Raw genomic sequence first — 13,068 nt, 5'->3', positions numbered from 1 at the left:
GGGGAAGTCCTAAAGGCTTAGGAGTCTGGTTTTCCAAGAACTCATTGAGACGCAGAGGATCGGATGTGGTTGACCATGCCTGTATTTGGTTAGCATGAGCAATGCCTAAATAAGGGTTGGATTGCTATGCCTAAACAAGGGCATTGTGAATTGTACCTATGTAAGGGCATGAATCAGGAAACCTATATACGGTATCTAAATCGACACGCAACAACATAAGAAGCGTAAATAGCCTATGTATAGGAGCAGACCACATTGTTCAGGATGAGTATGCACAGGTAGTGGCCTTAATCTCTTTAGCATGTGCAAGCGGAGTGTGCAGTCCATATGCAGTTTATTGAGTAAGATGCTGAGGCAAAAAATACGAGTTCATCAGTACACACTGTCTTCTAGTGCAAATTGAATGTGAACGAGACGAGCCATGATATAATCTGCAAACCGTGGTGCAATATTTTTCACAATAAAGTTGAATCTGACTATATCTTAGCTGTCTCCTAGTCTGTCTTCAGTGAAAATCACAATCGTCTCTGATAGCTGCCACGAGCAATCTCCGGATGATCATAGAGTAAGGCAGCAGTCCCATCAGCAGTCCTTGATCTGATCAACACAAGTAGTGTAAAAGTGCAAGGCGAGACAGTTCTTGAGCTCAACAATACCAGCAGTGTGGTAGAACACGGTGGATGTGCACAGAAGCCGGCCACAATCTCATCACCACTAACAGTGTAGTCGAGTAAGATGGGTGTGTGCGAGAACAGGGCACAGTCTGATACATATCGGTAGCGCGAGGTTGCACGCCATGATCTCATCAACTTTATCAATATGTAAATCGAAGTTTCTGAACCTGGTCCAAAATACACATTAATATTTATGTGCAAAGGAATGGGAGATCGCTAAAGAGTCAAGAAAAGAACTGATGTTTCCTCTGTTGTGCAACATTTTAGTAAGAGCCAGGAGAGCAAGACTTTACACCTGACGTTATCACTTTGAGCACGAGGGAGATGACTAAGGGAAGGAGTAGACTTTGCACCGAGGATGACCTAATGCAAGGCTGTTTGCAGATCCTTTGCATCACATGTTAAATTGCATCAGGTGTGTTGATTAGGCAGTGACACACACCTCTAGAAAGGAGGAGGTGTGGTCTAAGTGACTGAATTGCTGACCTCTGATCCCAGAAACGAAGTTTCCAACCCCGCCTTCAGATAGGGTGATACTGGCACACCACTTCTGGCCCAGGAGTCTGATCTTGTAAAGTACAAAGGGAAGATGCAGATATATTGCTGACCTGTGACACGGAGACCAAAGTTCTAATCCCGCCTTTCAGTAGGGTGGTTATAGGCAGATCACATCCTGTCCCTGGGTGTGACGTTGTAAACATGTCTGGTAGTCTAATGTAAACAAGAGGAGGAAAACGCATATGTTGAGTATATTGTCTAATGCGGACTGTCACACTAAGTGTCCCACACTCACACGCAGCCTTTGGTAGTTAGCCTCGCATACCACACTGTCCAACAGCCTTGTATTTTACTTCCAGTGCACTGAGCTGTTCTCTGTCCAGTGCTGCAGTGCTTGCCGGAACCTCATTTATGTTGTCTTGACTGCATAAAATAAATGAAGCACCGAGCCTTAATATACAGGTATAAGATTTGCGCTCGAAGAAAAAAAAAGGTTTAATTCTGATCATTTTCAAATAACCACCACTATGCGTGGTCTACAAAGACCAACGCCATCTTGCGATACATATGTTAGTAAATGGTATAAATGTAGTGTTTGTAGATCGCGAACCTAGACGAATGGCAGCGGGCGCAAGCTCAGCATAGCTTCAAAGGGTGAATACAGTTAAACCAAGAGCCGCCATGTTGAATCTAGTCACATAGGTCTCCATGACCAGTGCCTATTACTGTGGAGCCGAGTATCTCAGCATTGACCAAGTCCTCAAACTGAACAAACTTCTGCAACTCCTTATGCCTTTGGTTTCTTTTCTGTTTCAGTGGTTTTCTTTAGTAATGCTTCCTTCATGTTAGAAAATCCACTAGTATGAGAATAATGTTATTTTTGATCTAATTCCAAAAAATAAAAACATGTACATTTCACAAAGTAGATTTCTTTCAATTAAGAATAGAAATAAGTAAAAAGACCTAAAAGTGTGAACTTAGATGAAGACGCAACAGGGCACAGGGAACGTTTTTACTCTGTGCATACTGGTCTAGATTTTGTGTCTATGGGGGGTGTATGGTGTACATGGTGCATGAAAGAGAAGCACATTTAACAATACAGTTTGAGTTTTAACTGGGCGAATTCAAAAACTGCATGGGATTGAACATCCCAGTTATCTTTATAAAAGGTCCTACTTTTGTAAATCACTTCACAATAGATGCTTCAATCTGTAAAGTCGCTCTAAATTGCTCATTCTAAGTTAATTTGTAATATTCTCTACAGACTCGAGGTATTCAAAGGATATTAAAGAAGAAACCTCACCCACTGCTCAGCGTGGCATGCATCATCATAGAAATCCTCTCCACACCCGAGTAGGCGAATACCACCCGGGCAGGCCAACCATGTAGGGAGTTCCTATATAATTGTTTTTCTGGACAAAAGCAGGGATGCAGTGTTAAAAATATCTAGGGGTAAACCCTAAATATCTTTTTTTACGGGTACCCTTAATATGATCAGAAAAATAATCAATAGAAGGGTTGGTGGTGAAGTACAGTGGTTCACTTATCCTATTCAATTGCCAACAATAAATTTAGAATGAGTCGTTTAGAGCGACTTTACAGAAACAATCACCCTTTTGTGAAGTGATGTTATAGGAGGTTGTGCTTGATGTTAAAACCTATTACACTCTATCCTTGTGGCTATACATACTTTCGCTAAGGCAACTTTAAAAAAAACGTTATGGATGAATGGGAATGTTAATAAGGGTCGCCATTCTTCAGTCTCCATGAGTTATAAAGGGTTTTTTTCAGACTGTGATGCAGTCCTTTTTAAGGGATAGGCTTTATGAAACCTGGAAAATAAATAAATAAGTAAACCTATTAAAGTTCTCCATTGCTGGATCTCAATTGAGCCGACGTAAAAAAACGATATAATAGTGATCTGATATTTGCACTATGGGGAGGGCTGGGGTGAGGTGCAGTGGAGTTTGGAGGTACTCTGTGGAGTAGTGAGATCAAACCTCAAATAGTGTCTTCATGAACCCAAACATTGATAGCAGTAAATATAACATGGCGGGGTTCCCGGTCATATGCTTACAGTACCTCTCTTGTGACCCGTAGCGGTCCTTGGAGGCAGACAGACACTTAATCCCAAGTTGAGGAGTCTGCCCTAGTATTGGCACTGGCTGGACTGGGCGCTAACTTAAACTTTCCTCTTCCCTCCTTGCAGATGATGGATCATGTTTACCGCTCCCACGACTGCTCCACCTTGAAGCGGAGTGGCCATGGCAGGTCAGAGTGATGCAGAACGGCTCTCAGGTGTGCATTGGCAGCCTCATCTCTGCCAGCTTGGTGCTGAGTGTGGCCAGCTGCCTCACGCCCAGGTATGTGATGGATCAGCATCTGCGTTGACTGTGTTGACTTAGAAGACAGCTTTGAATGCTGCTCTAAGCCTTCTTTCATGTTCCCCTATGCTAATGCAACGCTTTATCCAGTGCCTCTAGTTCTCCTACCCTGTCCACATTGACGACAAGCACACAACATCCTCTGGTGGGACGTCACTGCTGTTTAATGATGAGTCAGAAATTATTTTTAAAATTTAAATTAGGATTTCAGAAATGGCGCTTCCTGCTTGTCATGGAAAGTTCTGTTGGAAGCCATAGTGAAGTATTCCATCTAAAAATGTTTTGCTACTGTCTAATGGTAAAGTTAAATACTTTAAGCCCCATTATTACTAGATTCGTAGGCCAAGTCATAGATCAAAGTGGATCATCCTGCTTCTAAAATTGTTCTATTGATATTGAAGGACTAGTTTTCAACTCTCAAGGTTAGCCAGACCAGACAATTTCCAAAATACCAGGCTTACCAGTTCCTTGTGCTTTCCTTTTCACACAGTTATCCGGCCTGGTACTCTGTTCAAGTGGGTGCTCGCAACAGCACCTCCAAAATGTCTCATCTTGTAAAGCGGATAATGGTGCACCCTGAGTACAGCACCTCTCTGGACTCCCATGATATCGCCTTGATCCAGCTGGAGGAGATTGTGTGGTTTGGATCTACTGTGCTTCCCATCTGCCTCGCACCTCTGGCTCAGCCTGCTCCGCCAGCAAACACGATGTGCTGGGCTGCGGCATCGAGTGAAACTAGCAGTAAGGAATACCTGAAATTTTGCTCATATAACGATCCATTCCATTTTTCCCAGCTACCCGAGTGAGAATGGTGAAAATGCTGAGCCTGCATGGTTTGATTAGTTTTAGCAGCCATCCTTGATTGATAAGAAGCTAATGGGGGTATCTACAGGAAAATGCCAGAGCGCTGTTAGAACAAATTTGGCAATGTCGCATTCTGACATTTTCAAAATGCAGGGATGCGCCGTATTTACAAAAATAATGCGCACCCCTGCGTTTCCCCTGGCACTACAAAAGCTGCCTAGCACGAGCCCCGGCAACATTGCGCCATGTTGCAAGAGTGCCTGCACTGAGTGGCACTGAAGGTACACCTTGCTGCACATAAACAATAATGGCAATTTGCTCTTTCTATGTGTGCTGCAGAATGCAGCTAACATAGAAGAAGCAAACAATGAGGAGAAATTATTAATTTCTCTTCGTATCGGCTTATCTAAGACCAGGTATTACCTGGCATTAGTTTAGGGCACTACCTCAGCCTTATAAATGAGGGTCAGCGTCAAAAAGTAATGGGTGTTGTGGTGGAACGCCCACAGCAACACCCATTGCCTGCCTCTTTGCCACAGCAGATTGCGCCAGTAAGGGCCATATTTACATGGTGGCATTAAGCCAATTTAATAGCTTAGCACCACCTTGTAAATATGGGGAATGGCGCAACGCTACCGGAGCGTCAAAAAAAGCAACACTCTGGTGACATTAGGGGCTTGTATATATGCAACCTAGTTTGCACAGTGCACACAGCAAAATAATTCTCTTCTAGTTACTCGTGCACACTATGTGCTTTTGAAAGGTGTTGGATTTTGAGTTGTACACAACAGTACCAAGAAATCTACCCTGCTACAAATGCCTACCAGCCCTGCTGTGGGTGGTGTAAGGGATGCTCAGACTACCCTCATTCAAAGAATTGTATCTTGCCTGACACTCACAATAGTGATGAGCGTTGTGTGCCAGCTGGTTTGTGAAGTTAGCTTTTTTCTTACTGGAATCTGAAGAGAGACCCTCCACCCATCTCACGCAGACTACAGAACATATGAGCTGCTGATAACAAAGCATTCTGAATATTGAATTTCATCATATTGGGATTGGTGAGCGAGAGATGTACAGTTCTGATAGTATTGTGTGTTTTTCATTTATGCTTCTCATTACAACCAACTTCGCTTAATTCTAAGGCGGCCAGCTCAGCATGGGCTCCAGGCTAATGGTTGGTCTGAGGGATTGTCTTACAAGCGGGCAATGCCAGAGTTCAGGATTTTTATGAAAAGGAGGAAGTTTCAACAACATTTTACAAACAGCTAAGTCATCGTCTGGCCATTGCGTGAATTAGAAATGGAGTCCTGGTTTCCTAACATCTGCATAAAGTACCATAACTGACTAACCTATCCACCACTTAAAATGTACTTGCATGTTTCACTATACTAATTCAACATTAATCGTCTTTGGGTCCCGGAGTAGCGTGCTACTCGCTGAAAAAGCGCTTTGGCACCTCGTCAGGGGTAGTAAGCGCTATATAAATACAATTACAATACTATACAATACCCCACCCTCTGGGTTTTGATGCTAACCAGTACCTTTCATTCTGGACCTTGTGACCCTCATTCACACAAGCGACACAACAATCTTAAAATCTCTAGTCACTCCAGTTGGGGGCGCCACTACTAATGTCTTACGCCTACTCTCAGGTAGCAATATGCTAAAATACGGCAATGAGTAGGTGAGAGATCAGTCCCTAAAGAACTCCACCTAAATTGCAGGCTTTGCGCTACATTCCTATTTGAAAATGATAAAGTGTGTGTTGTGGCTGTGGGCCAATGTCATGAACAAGTTCAACACCATGGCTGCAGCCTGGGGTTATCTCAAAGGAAGCTCTTATCAGCTCCCTGTCACTAATGCCACTCATGATAGCCAATGGCCCAGAAGAGGAGACCCATAGGTTTCTCCACACAGGCACCATGCTCTGTCTCTGTAAGCTTCCAGATTATGTGTATATATTATAACTAGTCCTCTCTTCATGAATATAGCAATCAGATCCCTGCAGGCACCTTCACTCACAGTGGACTCTGCGTCAGGCATTCCGATTGCCTCAACATTGCTTCCTCAGCAGACCCATTGTGACAATACATGTTGTTTACAACTTTTATCCTAACAAGATCTTCTTTTTAGCTTTCACATAAAAGTAGGCAGGTATTGCATGCTTTATCATGGAGCAGACCCGTGTTGGGGGCGTGGCTTGAGGGCAATGGAGGAGGTCGCCTGAGCGCTCGGCTCCGCGATCGAACCCCAATTATCCTGAGAAACTGTAGCTGCCGACCCCTGACCCACCTGACATCGCGTGGGAAGGGTCTCCTCGCCAGTGGGGCCACGAACGATCGTCCCTGCGGGGCTGGGTGAGGTAGAGCGAGACGGAGCGAGGCTCAGCCGCCCCGGCCGGAGCCGTGACCAAGATGGCGGCCGTGGGAGAGTGCTGACTCCCGGGCTGCCGACGGCTAAAAATAGAATCCGGACACCGCATCAGACCCCGGGACGGCGGTGGGGGGGCGAGGCTCCCGCCCCGGACGAGGTGGGGGCTCGGGGACACCTGAGCGGGGGCTCCTGCGCCCGGCTGCCACAGTGCTTGGTCCGGCGACTGCGCAACAGGCTGCAGCCCTTTGGAGGAGAAGTTTATCGGACTCCGAGTGCGGGCAGATTTGATCCGCGGCCTGGCCGGCGGGGGCGCGGAATCCTTTACACGGTGGAGCCCCCCTGCCCCCCCAAGCGAAGAGGTGCGTGGTTGCGTTTACGCCCGAGCTCTAAGCCCGAATACAGCGCAAAATGGCGGAGGCAGGACTGGCTTGACCCCGGACACATTGAGGGTTGGGGGAATCCCTATTGACCCGTGCGTTGGCAAATGCTGCCGGGAGAGACTGCGCTGGGGCCCTGGCACGGGTGCGGGAAGCTCCAGCTCCGGTGAGTGTCGGCGCTGTGCGCGAGCCCTGCGGAGGTGAGAAGGGCTAGCGGCTTGCACGCAGAGCTGTGGTGAGGATTGAGGAGCGAGTGGCTGCCTATCTGGGGATTGCCCGGAGGACGCTAACGCGAGGACCGCCCGGTCGCTGGGCAGTGAGAGGGACTCCCTCCCCCCACCCCCACTTGCAGGCTGCAGATCACGGGGGTAACTGCTGGAACCCTTGTGGCGGCGAGCCTGTGATCCCCCAAACTGAGGCATGCGGCAGATTCAATGGTCGCTTAACCCCTCGCCAGAGCGACTCGGTCGCGGAGGAGAACTACCTTAAGAGCCGCGGGGACCGCCGGGGCCCGACTGGACGAGGGGCGATTGCGGACTGAGCTGCTGCGGCGACGCTCCCCCAGAGCCGGGGTGCGGGTGATAGGCTGGGGGTTGGACTATCTGGATGCTATTCTGGGGACCCCCGGGGCCTGCCACACTGAACCTGAGACTCGCACTCACTCGCTGGTGTCGCTGTTGGGAACCCTACAGCCTCGCGCTTCCTTCATACTCAAGGCGCTGTGGCACGAATACCCACTACGAGAGCGGACGCTGTGGGACTGCGGGCGGGGTCCTTCCGCCCCGCCGGCTGGTGGAACAGACTTACGCCCCCCCCGGGGATCGTGCCTAAGCACAACTGACACACGTCCCCCGGATCTGCGACGTGGCGGTTGGATTTCTGCCGGGGAGGACGCCTACGCTCCCCGAGGATGGGGAAACCCAAGGGAGTTAAAGGCGGCGCCTCGCCCCAGACGGATACCGAGCCGACGGACACTGGAGACCAATCGAACCCCGGGAAACTGCAGGACCCTCAGCTACAGCTCCACTTAGACAAAATCTTAGCGGCACTGACGGACACGAGATCAGCGCTCCAGCAGGATATTGCGCAAGTGGTCACTGGCTTGGGGCGGCTTCATGCCGATCACGGCAAGCTGGCTGACAGAGTCAAGCTCGTGGAAGACGCGGTCCACACCCTAGAACCGACACAAAAAGACATTAAGGCAACCGTCACTGATCTGATGGACCGCGTGGACACACTGGAGCGGCGAGCGGAGGAGGCAGAAGGGCGCAATCGTCGCAATAATATCCGGATAGTGGGCCTGCCGGAGAAAGTGGAGGGACGAGACATGGTGAAATACCTCGAGGACTGGCTCCGACAGACTGTGGCGCCAGAGGGATTATCCACTTTTTACACGCTGGAGAGAGCTCACAGAGTCCCGGCCAGACCGCCTCAGCAGGGCCGCCCGCCGCGCCCGGTGGTCACCCGACTCCTACATTACAGGGACAGAGACCTGCTGCTCCAAAATGCGAGCACAAACGGCCCCTTGGTGGAGAATAGCAGAGTTAACATTTTCCCGGACTACACGTACGAAACACAGAGACGAAGGACCTCCTTTCTAGTGGTCAAAAGGGAGCTAAGATCCGAGGATTGCAGTACTCACTGCTCTACCCAGCGCGGCTCCGAGTAATCGTTGACGATTCTACCAAGTTCTTCGACAATCCAGAGGATGCATGCGCCTGGTTGGAGCTATATAAATCTGGTAAAGACATCCTTGAACATCCATCCGGCAAAGGTCCTGTAGGTCTGCCGCAACGAAAATCGCGACGCATCCGGAATAGACAAATTAGTCAGAGAAAACCTTCGCAATCCGTCACCACAGCAGAGCGAAAGGAGGTCCTGGACCTCGTTTCGGTCATCTCGGGCACTCAAGACACGCCATCGCAGGAGGATGAAGAATCCGAGAAAGGCGACGGACACTCTGACACAGAGCGCTCCGAAACGGACAGCATGCGCTGCCGGTGGTTACTCCGGCTACGGCGGAAGGAATGCTGGACGAAGGCTGAGCGCAACCGGTGAGATGTGTGGGCTCCAGTTGGGACCTGGGGCGGATGGTTGGCTGTGGATGGCAGTGGGCAGGTTTGAGATTGGGGGGAAGGATGGTCGGTGGGACACCCAACTGTTTGAGGTTCGATCGCTCGACACCGAGCCTGAGGTTTGGGCGGCTGCCCGTTGGCGACCGACACCCTCACTAAGCCCTTAAGGCATACCCACAGTGACCCCTGTTGGGTTTAATCAATGTTGCTCAAAGGGATTGTTTGGACGGGTGCTAGATGGAGATTTCTAGGTCCTGTTCTGGGGGTGGAATGGGGGGATTGTTCAGTTCTAGTTTTAGGGTTTGGGAGGGGGGAGCTCTCCAGGCCCGGCCATTCGTAACTACAAGATATTGTCGCCGGGGCCAAAGAACTGGTGGCGGTTGAAACAGAGCGCTTGCGAAGTTATGACTACAATGCATATACGGCCAGGACGCATGCAGAGGGTGATCGAGCCGGGACATTACTGGCCTGGCTAGCTAATCCCACAAAAAGGAGCACCCCCATAGTGTCGATCCGTACACCTGACGATAGGGAAGTTTACGCTCAGGCAGAAGTGCTGCAGTGCTTCGAGAACTATTACGCGTCCCTCTATAGAAGCAGGTTGGAGGTGGGGGCCCCGGCAGTGGAAGCCTTTCTGGAGGGACTCTGTTTTCCGGAGTTGAGCCGGGACCAGGCCAAGGCATTGGGCAGGGATATAACAGCGGAGGAAATTCGGGGCGCCATTAAAAGCATAGCGCGCTACAAAACCCCAGGGTTGGATGGCATACAAATAGAATTCTACAGCCAGCATGCCGACCTCTTGACACCACGGTTACTTGAGGTCTACAAAGAGGCGAAATGCCTGGGACGGCTACCACCTTCCATGCGGGAAGCGTTAATAATACCCCTACTGAAACCGGGTAGGGAGAGCGGGAACACAGCCTCTTACAGGCCGCTTTCAATGCTAACCACTGACTATAAAATACTGAGCAGTATTTTAGCAACTCGCCTATTGAGCCACATGACCACATTGGTGCACCCGGACCAAGCTGGGTTTATCCCGTCGCGAAACACGACCTCGAACGTGCGCCGATTGATCCGAATATTGGGGGAGAACCACCCAGAGGCCCGTCACCCAGTGATCTTATCAATAGACATTGAGAAGGCCTTTGACAGTCTCGAGTGGGAATACCTTTACGCAGTGATGCGGCGTTTTGGAGTAGGCGAAGACTTTCTGAAATGGACCTCAGTACTCTACACATCGGCGGTAGCCAGGGTTAAAACGGGCGCCCTAATATCACAGCAATGCCCAGTTAAAAGGGGCACGAGGCAGGGATGCTCGTTGTCACCGTTACTATTCGCCCTGGCGATAGAGCCGTTGGCGATATCGGTTAGAACAGGAGCTCATTATGCCGGATTGAGGGACAGGACTGGGCACCACTATATTTCACTATACGCGGACGATCTCCTTCTTTTTCTTGAGGACACCGAGGGGGCGCTGGAGGTCGCCGACGGCTTGCTACAGAGGTTTGGCAGAATATCGGGACTCAGAGTAAATTGGGACAAGACATGCTTATTCCCGGTCCGCCACGGCGATCTGCAGCCGCTCACGGCCAGACCAGTGCGTTGGGAGCCCACCTGTTTAAAATACCTGGGAGTGCATATATACCACTCACCGGCCGATATATTGGAAGGAAACATAGGACGCGGAATGAGAGCTCTGAAGAGCAGCATGGCCTTTTGGGCCACACTACCATTATCCGTAGCGGGCCGGGTAGCACTACTGAAAATGGTGGCGCTACCACGCTTCCTGTATTACTTTAAAACACTCCCTGTGTGGATCCCGGCTGCCACCTTTCGACACCTGAGATCCATGATTGGGTCCTTTCTCTGGGGGACGGGCCGGCGAAGAGTGGCGTTGACGACTCTAATAAGACCCAAACTGGAGGGGGGGATGGGGCCCCTGACCTCGAATCATATTACTTAGCAGCGCATCTTCAGATTTATACACAAGAGGTGGTTCGAGAATTCAGAGGCCCAGACCAATCTAGAGGCCGAGGCATCCTTCGACACGTTCTCTTCTTCATAGCGCTACAGCAGAAATTAGTGCTAAACACACTAACCCTTGAGGAACGTACGATAAGACTGTGCTGGAACCGCACTCAGCGCAAGGCGGGGGTGCTACACCCGTACGCCCCTGAGATGCCATTGGGGATGCTGACCGCACTCCCACATGGCGAAGACTGGTCCAGACTACAGATCTGGGAAGAAGCAGGAATACAGATGGTGGGTGACCTATATGAGGAGGGAGCCATGATGCCCTACCCGACGCTCCTAGAACGGTACGACATACCCAGGGGGGACTTCTTACTCCATGCTGCATTAACACAAGCGATACAAATGCACTGGAAGGAAGGCCTCCTTGAACCAAAAACAACCATGGTTTGTCAATATGCCATGAGTTCTGCTGGAACTTACAAGGCAGTTACTTGTCTTTACACCAGAATGGTTAACGAGAATCTACCGCCTTTAGCGACGCTCAAAGAGAAGTGGGAAACAGAGATAGAACGACCTACACCTGAGACAACCTGGGCGCAGATTGTGAGGAGAGCCCAGAAAAGCACACGCAACGCTAGATTCCAGCTGGTACACTTTTTTGTCCTTCACCGGGCGTACCTCACGCCGGGAAGGGTCCAAAAATATTTCAATGTAGACGAGGCGGCCTGCCCCAGATGCGCACTAGTCGGTGCGGAACTGGGCCACATGCTATGGTCGTGCCCGGCACTAGACCTATATTGGAGAGAGGTGGGAGACACACTGAATTCGGTCACAGACCGGGGTTTATCGTTTGACATAGCAGTAGGTATACTACATTGGTTCCCCCACACTCCTAAAAATAAGGTTACCAGCAAACTTATAGACATGGGAATAGTATTAGCCAAGCGAGAAATTACACGACACTGGAAGGCGACAATAGGCCCGAATAGCACGAGATGGAGGAACGAGTTTATTAAGTGGGCGAATGGAGAGAGCAAGGTCAGATTCCAAACTGCGCAGCGCCAACGTAACGAGAAGGCATTAGAATCTGCCCAGGCATGGGACGCACTAACGCAAGCGTTGTGCGACTATACTAGACAGGGCAATCAGGGAGACCTGCAAACAGGAGATGAGGCTTCCCAGGAACATTGCATCACTTGACACCATTCCAGAGACTCCTGCACATCCGCACCATTTGAGTTGATGTCTCCTGCACCTAGAGGATGAGGACCCGGGGAGGAGGGAGGGATAAGGGACAACCTGTTAGCCACCTAGGGTAAGGCATACCGAAATTAGCATGTGGAGATGCATATAGAAAGGAATGAGTAAGGCTGGATACGATCCACCGCGTTATGATTGCACTGACAATTCGCCACTACCCCTTAGGGATTATCTCAGCTTTGCGATGGGGATGGGACAGGAGGGAGAACAAGAAAAGCAGATGCAAAACTCTTTGCTGTACAGTTGCTACTGCTTGGTACATTTAAGCTTTTAATGTTTTTCTGATTACCGCCGCCCGACCTCCGGGTTGTGGGCTAAATGGCCGTGTAAAGTTTGGATAAGTGACCTGAGCACTGCAACTGTCGGAAGTAGGATTGTTGAACAGAAAGATTATATGCCTCATCTATCTGCAATAAAAATATATTTAAAAAAAATAAAAATCGAGCAGACCTGTGTTCTGGTTGCACATGTTTTAGCAACTTCACCAGTGGTTTTAGGCTGAAAACCTTTTTAAAAACTATCACCATTGTATTTTGTGTCACTTTACCTAAATTGTACTTTTAAAAGCGCACTCACCCGGCAAACTGTCATAGCGGGCTAGAGACACGCTGAAACAGCGACTCCTTCGCTGCAACGAGCAAACCCC

At 49.6% G+C, this 13,068-nt stretch overlaps 1 protein-coding gene across 2 annotated transcripts in view; it reads left to right on the top strand.

Moving 5' to 3' along the window:
• The window catches only part of LOC144822295 (tryptase-like), a 74,017-nt gene that overhangs the window by 47,646 nt on the left and 13,303 nt on the right, over positions 1–13,068 (top strand). For both annotated transcript variants that reach the window (XM_078679627.1, XM_078679629.1), the window contains exons 4-5: positions 3,382–3,535; positions 4,047–4,297. In XM_078679627.1, coding sequence (XP_078535753.1) covers positions 3,382–3,535; positions 4,047–4,297 — 405 coding nt within the window. The remainder of the gene's footprint in view (positions 1–3,381; positions 3,536–4,046; positions 4,298–13,068) is intronic.

This window comes from Lissotriton helveticus, chromosome 3_1 (genome assembly GCF_964261635.1).
Source record: "Lissotriton helveticus chromosome 3_1, aLisHel1.1, whole genome shotgun sequence".
NCBI lineage: Eukaryota > Metazoa > Chordata > Amphibia > Caudata > Salamandridae > Lissotriton > Lissotriton helveticus.
This window is presented reverse-complemented; position numbering and strand designations above follow the sequence as displayed.